We start from the raw sequence: 13,186 nt of genomic DNA, 5'->3' as shown, positions 1-13,186 counted from the left end.
TACCTGTTATACAGGCTGGATAAAAGTTCATGTTTTCTGCATTAACCACTTATATTATATGAAACTCCATAGCAGATTTCTTGACATGCAGCTGACAGCTGGCTAAAGCATGCAGTCGATTTGAAATATATAACATCAAGAGGAGTTGAACTGTGGAGACCTGATCTGGACAGCACGCAAAGAAGCCTTTGGATATTTTCATTTTTTAACATACTGTATGCGAAAGACTTTGAGGTGGGATGTAACTAGTGTGCGAATGATGTAGATATGTTATAACACAGATTGAATATAGATAGAATAACAGTAGTAGGCAGATTTGTGTCAAAAGGAATTGAAAAGGCATATGTAAAGGCTTGATTACTGAGAATTTAAATGTGGGTTTTTATGTGTAATGGGTCTGCAGGACAGTTGAATTTCAAGCCCAACACACACAAATACAATATTATATACTACAAGCCAATGATTATATTGAACACAGTCTTAGTTTTGGACCTCCTTACACCACATCTAATGTACAGTAAAGTCAGTCTGGAGTCAAGCTCAAGGTGAAATTCTTAGAAATGATAGAAGACTGACAGTTCAGTAATGATTTGTCATTTCAGCTTCTGGTTAAATGATTGTTTATCTCTCCAATGTGCTGGAAATGGCAGTATTTATAACAATGTATCCATCCATTTTCTAACTGCTTCATCCAATTCAGGGTAACAGTGAAGCCAGAGCCTATCTGTGCAAGCAACACCCTGGATGGGATGCAAGGCAGGGTACACCCTGGATGGGATGCCAGTGCGTTGCGGGGCACACACAGACACAAACGCAGATTCATCCACACTCACACCAGGACCACTTTTCACAGAAACAAATGAACCTCCCGGTATGTCTTTGGGCTGTGGGAGGAACACGAACATGGGGAGAGCATACAAACTCCATGCAGATAACAGCCCAGGTCAGGAAGTGAACCCAGGGTCCCAGTGTGGTAAAGCAGCAATGCTAATCTATTGTGCCACCTTCTAACAATGCATAAACCAGTTCTTTGTGTACATTGCTTACTGGAATGGGCTCTGGCTCCTCTGCGACTCTGATTTGGAAGAAGAGGTTAGAAAAGGTTAGCATCCAGGTGGATGCTGCACATTGGTGGTGCTGGAGGGGAGTCCCCATTACCTGTAAAGTGGAGTGTCCAGAAAAGCGCTATATAAGTGTAAGCAATTATTATTATTATTAAAATGGATGTATGAATATCAAGTAAAAAGCACATGGGGATAGTATTGTTCTCAGAAACTCTTCTGGAAAGAACAATATGTGGGATCAGAGTATAGGACTACTGCACATTTTATTAGTTTTTCTTTAATAAAATGGTACTAATAGAAACTTGATTATAATAATAATGTTGCTGTCATATGAAGTATATGTCCTTACAAATAATTGTTCTGATAGGTTATTCTTGGTGGATCCTTGGGTTATGCTTGTAGCATTGTGAGTAAACACAAGGCTGACCTTCTGATTGCTAAACAAAGAGTTCCTCCAGTAGATTGGAGGAAGCATTAGAGAAATTTACCAATCTTAGCAGTGATTCGTGATTTTTTTTGTTTTATATAACTGTACACAATGAAGAAGATATTGGGCACTGCTTTGCTATTAGCGTTCAATACCTCTTTTGTCTATTCAGTCTAGAAAATGACTTGTTAAATTTCAACTAAATTATTTTTGTTCTATTGATTTATGTATTCATTCGGTTTTAGTGTTAGTAAATGTCAGATGTCAAGGTGCTTGTATTCAGAAGCAAAGCACAGATTTTAGATAACACCTGAGAAGTGAACAGCTTCGTGACAGCAGCCTGTTACACACCTTCCTGACTTTAGATCCTTATCCTTATGTTTTGGGTTTAGGACAGCAACAGTGATGAGGTTGTCATGGTATCACAGTGTTATTAGGCCATAACCCTGCCATTAAGTTAACAGTGAAAAGAAATGAGGGATTAAATTTAGCTTGCCTTTCCCAATTCTTGTCTCACTGTTATTTCTGGGGGGCTTTTAACATTAATACCTTTACAACAGTTCTGTCAAGATTAGATGTTGACTTCAAATATAGTAACAATTATTTCATTACTTAATGCCTTTTTTCTTTGCCTACAAAAGTTTTCTCTTAGCACATCTTCAATTGCAGTTTGGACACTTTCTCCTAATATAAAAAAAGTCTTTCAGTCTATCAAAGCCTCTAACCACCATGGCACTATTTCAAAAAAGCTATATGTGTGAGAAAACAAAAATGATGTAATCATTCAAAATGAAGTAACGATTACAGATGTTCTTTGTACTCAATGTATATATTAATTTCTTTTTCAATCATTCTTACCTAATTGTGATGTTATTAACTAAATTAATTTCTCTCAGCATTGTTCACCTATGTATATACAATCTGTCTTTGTCTTTCCTTCTAAGTTTTTATTTGATCAATAAAAAATAATGTTAGTGTGGGTGCATGTATTAGTAGATGTAAAGGCATTCCTAAAGAAGAGGGCTGTGCTGTTGTTTCCTCACAGTATTTCCCTGGCCGTCCAGTGGTCATGAACCTGGTGCAGGCTCTGGACAGCTGGCTGACGGATTACAAGGAATTTAAGGTGTCTTACTCTTCTATCAAGGCAGTGCTAGACAACGCAGGGGAGGTGAGTAGCGGTTTGAGTTGACCCAGGTTACAGTCTTTGGACAGGGTCATGTTGAAAATGGCACATAAGCTATCTTTCTTAGGTTGGTGTTTTTTTTCTGAGGCTCAGTGATCAATTGCATTGCGGAACTAGATGCACAAGTTCAGTCTTGCACAGTTCAACCACCTGTCTTGTAAAACATCCTCAGATGTGATGTGTCTGGCAAGACTGTGTGATATCAGGAGATTTGGTGATCTTCAGCTGTCTTTGTTTTTAAGAGATGAATTAAAGTATGACAATGGGCATTCCATATTTCCTAGGTTACGAATGCAAAAACTTTATTGACTCACTAATGGGATTTTCCCTTCTTTTAACTCCAAAGCTAGGGTGGGTTCCTATTTTCTCACATCAGGTTTATATTTTAAAGTCTGTCCTGAGCATCCCATTTTTTTAAAATAATTATTTTTGTCCATTTTTTTGGAAAGTGACAAATTCACTGTGCTGCTGAAATTGGGGGAACAAACTGAGAGGGATTAACATGCACGTTCTCGGTGGGAAAGCAGACAGCTGAGGACAAGCAGGCATCTAAACTTGCGAACGGGGTGGTCAGAAGTAACGGGGATAATTGTTTGAATCCGATGCTGTTTCCCAACAATTCCACACTGGTGATTTCAAATCCTGAGGTGTTTGAAGAACCTTCAGATATTACTCTCAGACACGGAATCCTCAGGATGCTGCTTCTGTTCTTCCAGGTTCCCAACGCGGTTCTTCCTAATGAGGAGAAGTGGGTGGGGTGTCAGGGGTCACAGCCACATTACAGAGGTTACCCCTGCTCTGTGTGGACACTTTTCCATCTGCTTACAGTCCAAGCTGCAGAGAGCACGTCCTCTTCAGGTATAACTGCGCTTTCAGTGTCATACGTGAATAGATCTACCCTTTTTTCATACATGTTGCAAAGTAATGAGAAGCAGTTTGTAATATATATTGTATACAGTACATATAATGCAGTCAGATTAGTGCCTGCATGTCTGAAGAAGGCTCCACGGCCGAAACGTTGTGTTCTCTTTTTTCTTTTTTTCAGCATGGAATAAACCTATTACTTGTTCCTATATACAGTGTATGTGTGCAGAGATGTGAAAAGCAACAATACATTCCTTGAATGTGTATTTTTTAAGAAAAAGCTTAAAGCTTGCAGTGTATTTCCTCAATCAACAACAGTATTTGGAGAATTTCTGTGTTTATCCCGATCAAAATACAAATCAATCAATTGTAGCTCTTGGGCACCCCTGACTTGTCTGTAGTTTGTAAAATGTTTTAACGTGAACATTTTCTGAGTTGGATAGGAACAGATAGAACTGTATGAAAAGAACATTTTCTTTGAACATCATCAGTGTAGACATAAATCAGTGTTAGAGTTTTACAATTGTGTTTTTAATGTGGTTGCAATGGTCTCAAAGTACACTTCCATTTGTTTGGGAAAGATTGTTTGGATGAGTCTGAAGTAAAACATTGAAACATCCCAAGTCCTTGTGTTAATCAAAGAAGAGGCTATTTCCTTGTAAACCACATTTCAAGAATGTTCTAAATTAGGATTTTTTGGCAGACACAGAGGTGTCAATAGTTGTCTCTTCAGGGCTGATAAATTTCAGTATAAATGTCAGCTGGCTAGTCTTTGTACAAAGTTCAAAGTTCAAAGAGCACTGTTCTGTAAATGAAGGAAACCAAGAAATGTGGAAATTAAGTTAAGCAAAACAGGGGCTATTAAACTCCAAGTGTAATTTTTCTGACACATGCCCTAATAACTATCAGTGCTTACTGTGGGCAACGTGTATCATAAACATTTCATTCTCAGGACATCCTCAGGTTTCTGAGAAATCACCACCACTGTGGTTCTCCAGCAATAACTAAAACGTACGTCTGATTGCATGGGAAATGGGTGTTGACAGTTCAGTAATATATTAGCCATAAATGCTTAATCTTGAATTAAGCGGACAAACTGAGATATAAGAACATTTACAGCTGCTCAGGTTGTAAGGGAAATCCTTTTTTTTGGTTTTATTTAGCTACTGGAAAAGTAATTTGTTTAGGTGGGTAAAAGGGATTTGGTTAGATTAGTGGAATTTGAGCGGTTAATGACAGAGGCAGCTGACCGCCACTCCTCTCCCCTCCTTGCAGGGTTAATCCCAGATCTTAGGGGGACATCACGTGACCCGCAGATGGGCTGCCAGAAATGTCCATCTGTCCCCTGCGGCCCCGGGATTATTTCAGACATGTTATCTGACCAGTGTGATCTTCTAAAAATGCTGGTTTTAAACAAAAGAGACAAAAAAGTAAGAAATGTAAATTTCCCCCCAACCTCTGCTTCTGTGTTGTTTCAGAAGAGTGGACAAAGTGTAGTGATTATTTGGTGAATTTGGTGGATCATTTTATCCAGGGTCAAAGAGATTTTGATTACTGTAGAGGTGTCATTTTGAAGGCAGATCTGAAAATAGTATAATTTTCCAATTCTTCCACAGTATTTCTCTGTCTCTGAACCTTCTATTTCAGACTCTGCATGACTCACAATGCCAGGTTTCCAGATTAAGATATTTGGTTGTTCATCTAGTTATATTACCACAAATGCATTTACTGTCTTAGAGCTTAGTGAAATGCAGTTGTCTGTATTTTTATTTAAATTGTATTGCTGAAAACTAAAACTAATAGCTGTATTTCATTTTGGTGCCCCAGTATGTTATTTAAGATGAGTTATCCATGCAGCCTCACCTGGCCATGAGACAACTTTAAGACATCAAACCACTTTTTCTTTTTCCTGAGCTGCGGTCAGATGGAGGACAGATAGAGCTCTTATCTGAAGCAGTCAGTCCCACCGCTACACTGTTAAGTGACAGGGTTTGCTGGTTGGATTCTGCACCCAACCATAATCCAAGTAGGGCTCAGCCTGTTGCATGCTTCTGTTGGGAATTGTTTAGGAATTTACAGTGAGAGAATCGAGTTAAACTCTTCAGGACCACTGAAGTGGTGATTGTGATAAATTTATGCCTTCGATTGATGGCTCACTTAGGACGAGTTCTTAACCTTTTTTTGTCTGGGACCCAGATAAAGTTTTGGAGTCACTTTTAATTCCATGGTTCAGTTTCTAATGATTTTTTTAATTGACCGTTGTCCACTCATCTTAGAAGCTTTATTTTTGAGATGACAAGAACTGAAAAACCTGCTTCACACAAGTAAATTGCAGAAAAGGGCAGAAGAGCCTCAATCCCAGAATTGTTTTATTTTTCACTTTGATCCAGAACACGCTTGGTGAATTTGTTCTTGAAAATCGTAGTGCAGCATGTCGTTGTTTTGGATCTCGATAAGATGCTCTCGAAGGCAGTGCTAGAGATGTCAAGGCAGATCTTTGATGTCAGTGTCAAATGGGCTTCACACCCGGCTGTATTTAGTCATACTGTACCCTCTACGATGCAACGGCCCTTCTGGGAATCTGTCTTACTGCTACACGTGTAGCCCAGGAGTGTTTGATTGCTGGAAATATACTTGTCTAAAATAGTGTTATTAAACATCTTCCTTTATAATAATTATTTTCCACAAAATTAAGTGTGATGTTACTTTTTTATAACACATAATGAAGATTCCTAAACAATTATTTTTAAACAAAGTTGCAAAATGTTTTTTTTTCAGTAATTTGTTTTGAATATTTTTTGCAAATCAGAAAATGTTATCTTGTTATAAAGCAATAATATTTTTTTTCTCTGCGATGCTACCAGGCTTCTGTAAAAACATGCTTATATAGGAGTAAATTTAAATTAATTAAAAAGGAATTGGGGCAACCTTCACTAAATGGCATGGCAACCGATTTTTAGGTTAAGACCCACCGGCTCACAATATACTTCAAGAACAAGAAAAGCTTGTTCTTGAAGTATATTGAAAATAAATATATTATATTAAGAAATATATTATATATAAGTATATTGAAAGAAATAAGAAAACAAGAAAAGCTAAAGTCCACTGATACACTACTGATACACTTATGGGTAAATTGCTTCTGTGGTGCTACAGCTTAACACACCAATTAGCTACATGTCTGTCCTGCAACAAGCCTGACAAGCCAAGCCTGGTTCCTGCAGTATATTTATTAGCCATTGTGTATTGCAATAAATACTTGAGAGACATCCTGGTTATTCCTATTTTTTATTTTTTTGTCGTTTCATATTTTAACATGGGAATCTAATCAATCTACTCTATTTTCAGGATACATTTGGACTGGTTTGTACTTGAAGCTGAGTTGAGAAACACCTTAGTAGAGAAATGCCTTTCTCCAGTCCATGATACAGGGGAAGTGGCGCAGTTGTTTTTCTCTAGCAATGCAAGCTCACATGGGATGTAATTGCATTGCATGATTCGCACTGCTCTTCGGGTTGTGTCTTCTGCAGACCCCCTGGATGTTCTCAAGGCCATGAGGAGCTACGTGAAGAACTTCTTTGGCTGCCGAGAGTGTGCCACGCACTTTGAGAGCATGGCAGAAGACAGCATGGGCGAAGTGACTAACCGCACCACATCTGTGCTCTGGCTGTGGGCACGGCATAATCAGGTCAACAGCCGCCTGGCAGGTGAGACATTGTAATTGAATCCCTTCCATCATCTGCTGCTTTTCATCCAGAAGAACCCCACGGCACTTTTTTGTACAGGTATGATTCTACTTAGTCCTCCTCTGAAGGAAGGCTCCCTCTTGGATGGCATGGGGTAGCCATTCTACACCAGCAATTCAGCTACACATCAGAGGTGGAGATCTGAAAAATTGCTTCTTCAGTAAAACTAGGAGGAATAATTTAGGTCAATATAAACATGAAACTAGAGATTTGGCATAGATACTTGTGTTAACACCACTATTATTTTGAATTCCGAACATCTCATCTGAGTGATGAGAACCTCATTCATCATAATGTCTCCTTTTGCCAATAATAGGGGTTCTTTGGGTTCTGGTTGAGAATGAAGCAGTATCGCCACCTGGTTCACTAACGCCCCCGATAAGCTCCATGAAGTTGGTCCCTGTACAAATAGCATCATTAGTGACCGTCACCACATTTGTTTGTGACATTAAATGTAGTGTTTGTGCTGCTTTCCTTCACTAGATATAGCACCTTCTTTTTTTGAGAAGAGGGATGTCACTCAGCCCCCCTACAGCGGTGCAGGAGAACTGAACATGTCTCATTCGTTTGTGCAGCTAAACACATTCAGTAATGGGGATTTTCACATACTGTATACTGTTGCTAATCTGGTAAGATACCACCCAGCCCTCAGGCAGAAACAGAAACTGACTAATTGAATAACATTCATTCATGTTACATTTTCTGTTCCTTAATGTTACATTCTTAAGCCACATGTGGAAAACTTCAGTACTTTTTAAAACCAGCGTCGTAGTTAAAATAATCTGGTGGTTAGAGCACAATTATTCCTGTTGTCAGTGCAAACCTTTAATGGACTTTGTAAAAAGAAGAATTTATTGTGTATTAATGGTTGTATTTGCAGGATTTAGCTTAAAGGTTTCTCTGTTATAATGAAAAAAACTTTACAACAGTACAACAGGAGCTGACGGCTTGTTTTAATGTAAAATCAGTTAGATGGAAAAACCAATTTGGTACAGCTAGCGGAAGTACAGAGGCTCTATTGCTATTGCTTCTTGCACTTCCCTCTCTATGGGAATATCAGAGTGGAATATGAATAGCTATGAAACCCCTGACCAAAAATGTTTTGCAAATTTACTGTTCTGTGTGCATTATATACACACTTTATTACATCTTCATGGGGTGGGGTTGGGGAAGCCACCCTGTTAGCCTTGAAACTCTTTCTAATGGGCACTGCATTTGAAACTTTGATATCATATAATGTTTTATAGCCGTTGGTATAGTTGTAGATGTTATATTTTGCTTTATATCTGACAATTCTCTGTCTTATGATTTTGTGTTATTGAGTGTACCTCAATACACTCCTTTTGATATATCGGCCCCAATCAAAACCTAACATAAATACAGCTATTTTATAATTAATCTAGAATTAAACTACAAAATGTACATTGTATATACAGCATTTAGGGTAATCATTGGCTGTCCATATGAGGGGTTGCTACCTTTGCAATATGAAAAAAACAGTTTGCTGGCTTTAAAAACATTTATCAGGGCCACATATGCAGCTTGAGAAAGAGAGGCCATTTATTCTGAAAACTGAGGGGTAAATTCTAGCAGCTTCTCCAATCACTACAGCAGTATTTTATTACACTGCTCAAAATCACTTTGATTGTATAGTTAATATTTTAGTATCTTGTCCTGATTGTGAACAGTACAGCAGTTAGATTAAATACAGGTTATCAACTTCAATGGGGTTCTCATTGCTACAAGTGATACCCTTTTTCTCAACATTTAAGTAAAGGAAGAACATTTTCCTGCTAAGTAATGACCCCTAAATGAATTTTGTATTTTATATGTTGCCACTTCCAAAAGTTAAACAGTAGAGCATCTGGAACAAAATGCTGAAAAAATACAGGATACCAGGAAGGCAGTAGATTGAGTACTGAAATGGCTGTGGGCTGTAGTCAGATTATTTCATCACCTGCCACAGACTGATTGTGAACCACATTAACTGTAATGGAGATGTTGTACCCCATAGTTTTAAACAAACTGCTTGTCTAGAGCAGTTGCACAAATATACAGTACTGTGTACATTTGTCATTAATCACTCAAGTCTAGGCTCATCTACTGAGATGTCACATGCACACAAATGATGAATTTACGATAACTCACAAAGTCCTCCCCACAACTGCTTTTTTCAAGAGTATCCAAATCTTCCTTTCACTTAAAAGAGTGACTTGCTCAGGTGAATTCTCCTGAAAGTCTGCTAGTTTTCATTTTAAAGGGCTGCCTGACTCCTCAATCCCTAATCCATCTAATTCGACTATCCTCTCTGCAGACACCAGCTGGCCCTGACAGAGTCCGATCTCTTGTTCCTCTATGGGATTAGCTGTGTCCCCGAGACACAGAACTCGCAGGGAGCTGCTCCAATTACATCTTTAACATGGAAGTCTTATTGCATGGCATATTTTGCAGAAAATGGCATTCTTCCATAATTGCCTTCCACAACTTTTTGACAAAACTGAATGTTACATGTGGGCAAAATTTGACATAACATGAACAAAGGTTCACTGATGCCAGCTTTCATAGATGGGTCTTTGTGAATGTCTTCCCAGCACAAGACACCCATGAAAACATTGCTGTTAATTGCTGTATCATTTCTGTCCTGGAAGCAATGATATATACAGTACTGCTCTACTTAGTCTCTGTAAAGCTCTTCTTTTTCTGGTTTTCCAGCCACTCTTACTCCTCCGGTAAATAACTCTTAAGACCAGGATTAAATCAAAAGTTGATCCTCCTACCAGTTTACAAACCAAGTACTTTACAGCTGGTTTCCATGAATAGACAAGAGCATCCCGAGCTAATAAAAAACAAAACACCATCAGGGTTATACTTTCCAGTTGGCAAGTGGGTCAATGTATTGATTTAAAAGTTCGAAAAACTGACTGCTGGCTAATTATTTTGTACAACAGAATGATAAAACTGTTGATTTGTGGGGAACTTTCTTTAGTTGTTTCTTGCCAAATCTTTAAAAGTCCTGCAAATCACCAAACTTGCTGATGGTTTGATGTACAAGTACTTGTTTTGTGTTATTCACCACCAGTTCATGCAGTATATATCTTTCGGCAACTGATTCCTGATCATTTTAAAGTTTAATACATCTCATCAAATCATCTTTTCAATGAATTATAATCAGGTGGCTGATTGTGGAGCCTCACTTAATCTTTGGGATGAGTGGAGATATGAATAAGAAGCTATCAAGCCACAGAGCAGCCCCTCTCCCCTGACATGCTCTTCGTCTAATTGAGGCAGTCTTTTCCCCCAGACAGACATTTCTTCCAGTGAACAATAGATATTGTATGCAATCCACTAAAGCAGCAGCAAGGGACCTATTGCAAATTCCCAGGATAGCTGTGACAGCAGGTGGCACAAGTCAAGCCCAAGCCCCAACCAGCCAGCCATTGTAATCCTCCCGTAAATTGGTTAGTGTTGTGACAGTGTGGGGTTTGACAGAGCTGTAAGTGTGCGTGGTGGGGAGGGGGGGTTGTTAGCACGTGGCAATGAGTAGCACTATTGCCTATTGCCCCCACACATCCCCCAGCCCCTCTCCCCCCCCCCCCCAGCCCCCAGGGAGTTTCCCCCGGAGTGTGCCAGTTTAACAAATCCCCTTTGGGGAGCAGCAAAGCGTGAACAAGGGGCCGATTTGTAAAGCAACAAGATGATTAATTTTACTGGCAGGACAGGCCAAAGCCTAGCAGCAGTGTGGTTTCTGAGGCAGTTCCAAGGGGTAGTGTGTCTTGTTAACAAGCACACAAAGAAGACCGCTTGAGCACATAGTATGAAGCAGGCTGTCTTCAAAGAGGCAGAGGCCTTGTAGCTCCTAATAGAAGGGTTTGTTTCTTCACTTACATATTTGTCCTGGTGACTCTTTTATTCATGCTGAATTCTGGGGTTGGAACAAGAGTAATGGAGGACGTGCCCTGTGTCTCCACCTGTGTAAAAGTCACTTCCGCACAAGGTCCTCTGGGAATGATGCTGCAGGGACCAATGCTTATTTTCTGAGCATGGTGGCGTGTGTCTACATTTAGCATTATTCCAAGGCTGCAGACCCACTGATCCATGAATGATAGAATTTAAATGTCAAGTCCAAATAATATTGAAACAAGAAATAGGACTTCAGTCAGTGTCGTTCAACTGATTTTTTTCTGTAATTTCTTCCTAAAACGCTAGTTGATGGAGTACATGATGCACAACAGAGTACATATTTCATGACAACGGGACTTGACATTTCAACAGTGTGTCACAAAGAACTGTTGTCTTGTAGAAACAATGCAATTTTGCCGTTTGACTTAATTAATGTTATTATTGTGAAAGCTTTCTAGATATTCTCAACTAAATACAGTGAAGTAGGCATAGTGGCATTTATGTTACTACGATAAGTAATCAGTTTTTTAGCTTTTTTTTATCAGTCTTAAATTTACCACAGTAGAAATAGTACTGCACATGCATTATATTAAAGGCTTTATGTTATAGCATAGGTTATAAACTAAATACAGTAGAAGAGAGATTACTAAAAAATAAGGAAAAATGGACTGTGTAACTTCATGCACGCTACATCTAGGTAGATGCAAACTCAAATCCAGTTCCAGCACTGTATACATATTTCTAGCTTTTCTAAACTTTTTCTGTCATAATCTAGGGTTTGATAAGTGATTCTCATTTCATATACTTGAGTTATTCCAGAAAGCAGCACTGGTGGCTGAAATATTTTAAGTTCTTCTTAGTATAGCAATACTTGCAGTACTTTTTTGTGAGATGTCTTCTGAAAACGAGTTGTGTATTTTCAGAAAGATAATCATAGTTCCAGTGGTAAAAACTTTAAAATTTATTACAGGCATCTACTGTTAAAGCAGTGATGTTTGTATCCATTCGGAAACTAGGTTTGAAAAATAAAAACATAAAAATACTTTATTTTGTTCCTAAAAGCAAATGACAGACTGAGGGAAAAAATGACTTGAAGAATATGGATGCATAAAAACAGTCCAACAAGCTCAGGCTCATCCACAGTGGATCTTTAGTAATGGATGATTAATTATGGAGTTGAAAACATTGCCAGACTACTGCCTGTTGCCAGGATTCAGTCGTACAGCCCGACGTTCTGGGCTCTCAAACAGTTGCTCTCAAATTATGAATTAGCTGCAGAGAAAAATGTAGCATGGCCCAGTGTGTCCAGCAAAGGAATAACAGTATGTCTTGTGCAGGATAGTATATCTATGCAATGGATTGAAAGAAAGTTTGACACTGAAAGGCTAAGGTCCATCACAAACCACAAAAAAACTCCACTGAGTGGTGAAATGGATCAGAACCTGAAGATATTTTTTCCACTGATTAAATGACTTTTGGAGTGTATGATTCATCTCAGTATAGCTATAGCCCCTACTGTATAACATTTGTTGATACATATACATGCTTTTCTTTTTTCCTTACATTTAATGGAATGGATGTCTCCTCAGATACTGTATATGTGATATAAATCAATAATACTTCAACAGCCAATATACCGCTTTCTTTTTCAAATATGAATTTCGCATGAAAACATTAAGTGAAGGTAATGCTGTCGTGTATGGGTACTACCCAGAACAGATCCATTGCAGAATTTGCAAAAAAAAAAGTTTTTATAGAAAATGTTTTTGTTTCTAGTATCCACAATCAATCTAGTTATTGTCTTTTTTTACATTCAGCATATATATATGTAAATCTTTGAAATGGAATGCATAACAATGGCGCTGCAAACTGATAGAACAGCTGGAGTTTTTTTTTTTTGGTTCCACCGTGGCGACGGGCAATTTATTAGCAGATGCCTCCTTTTGGGGGAGAAAACATGCAGGAAATTCAATTAAAACAAGAGCTCCCCTCGAGGTGCCTG

General features: G+C 38.5%; 1 protein-coding gene across 1 annotated transcript in view; it reads left to right on the top strand.

Annotated features, from left to right (window-relative positions):
* The window catches only part of qsox1 (quiescin Q6 sulfhydryl oxidase 1), a 51,221-nt gene that overhangs the window by 33,994 nt on the left and 4,041 nt on the right, over window positions 1-13,186 (top strand). The window contains exons 9-11 of the mRNA XM_006635240.3: window positions 2,537-2,659; window positions 3,391-3,532; window positions 7,069-7,245. Of these exons, the coding sequence (XP_006635303.2) occupies window positions 2,537-2,659; window positions 3,391-3,532; window positions 7,069-7,245 (442 nt within the window). The remainder of the gene's footprint in view (window positions 1-2,536; window positions 2,660-3,390; window positions 3,533-7,068; window positions 7,246-13,186) is intronic.

Source organism: Lepisosteus oculatus, chromosome 9 (genome assembly GCF_040954835.1).
Source record: "Lepisosteus oculatus isolate fLepOcu1 chromosome 9, fLepOcu1.hap2, whole genome shotgun sequence".
In the NCBI taxonomy this organism is placed as follows: domain Eukaryota; kingdom Metazoa; phylum Chordata; class Actinopteri; order Semionotiformes; family Lepisosteidae; genus Lepisosteus; species Lepisosteus oculatus.
Note: the sequence above shows the minus strand (reverse complement) of the source record. Positions and strands in the feature narration are given on the sequence as shown.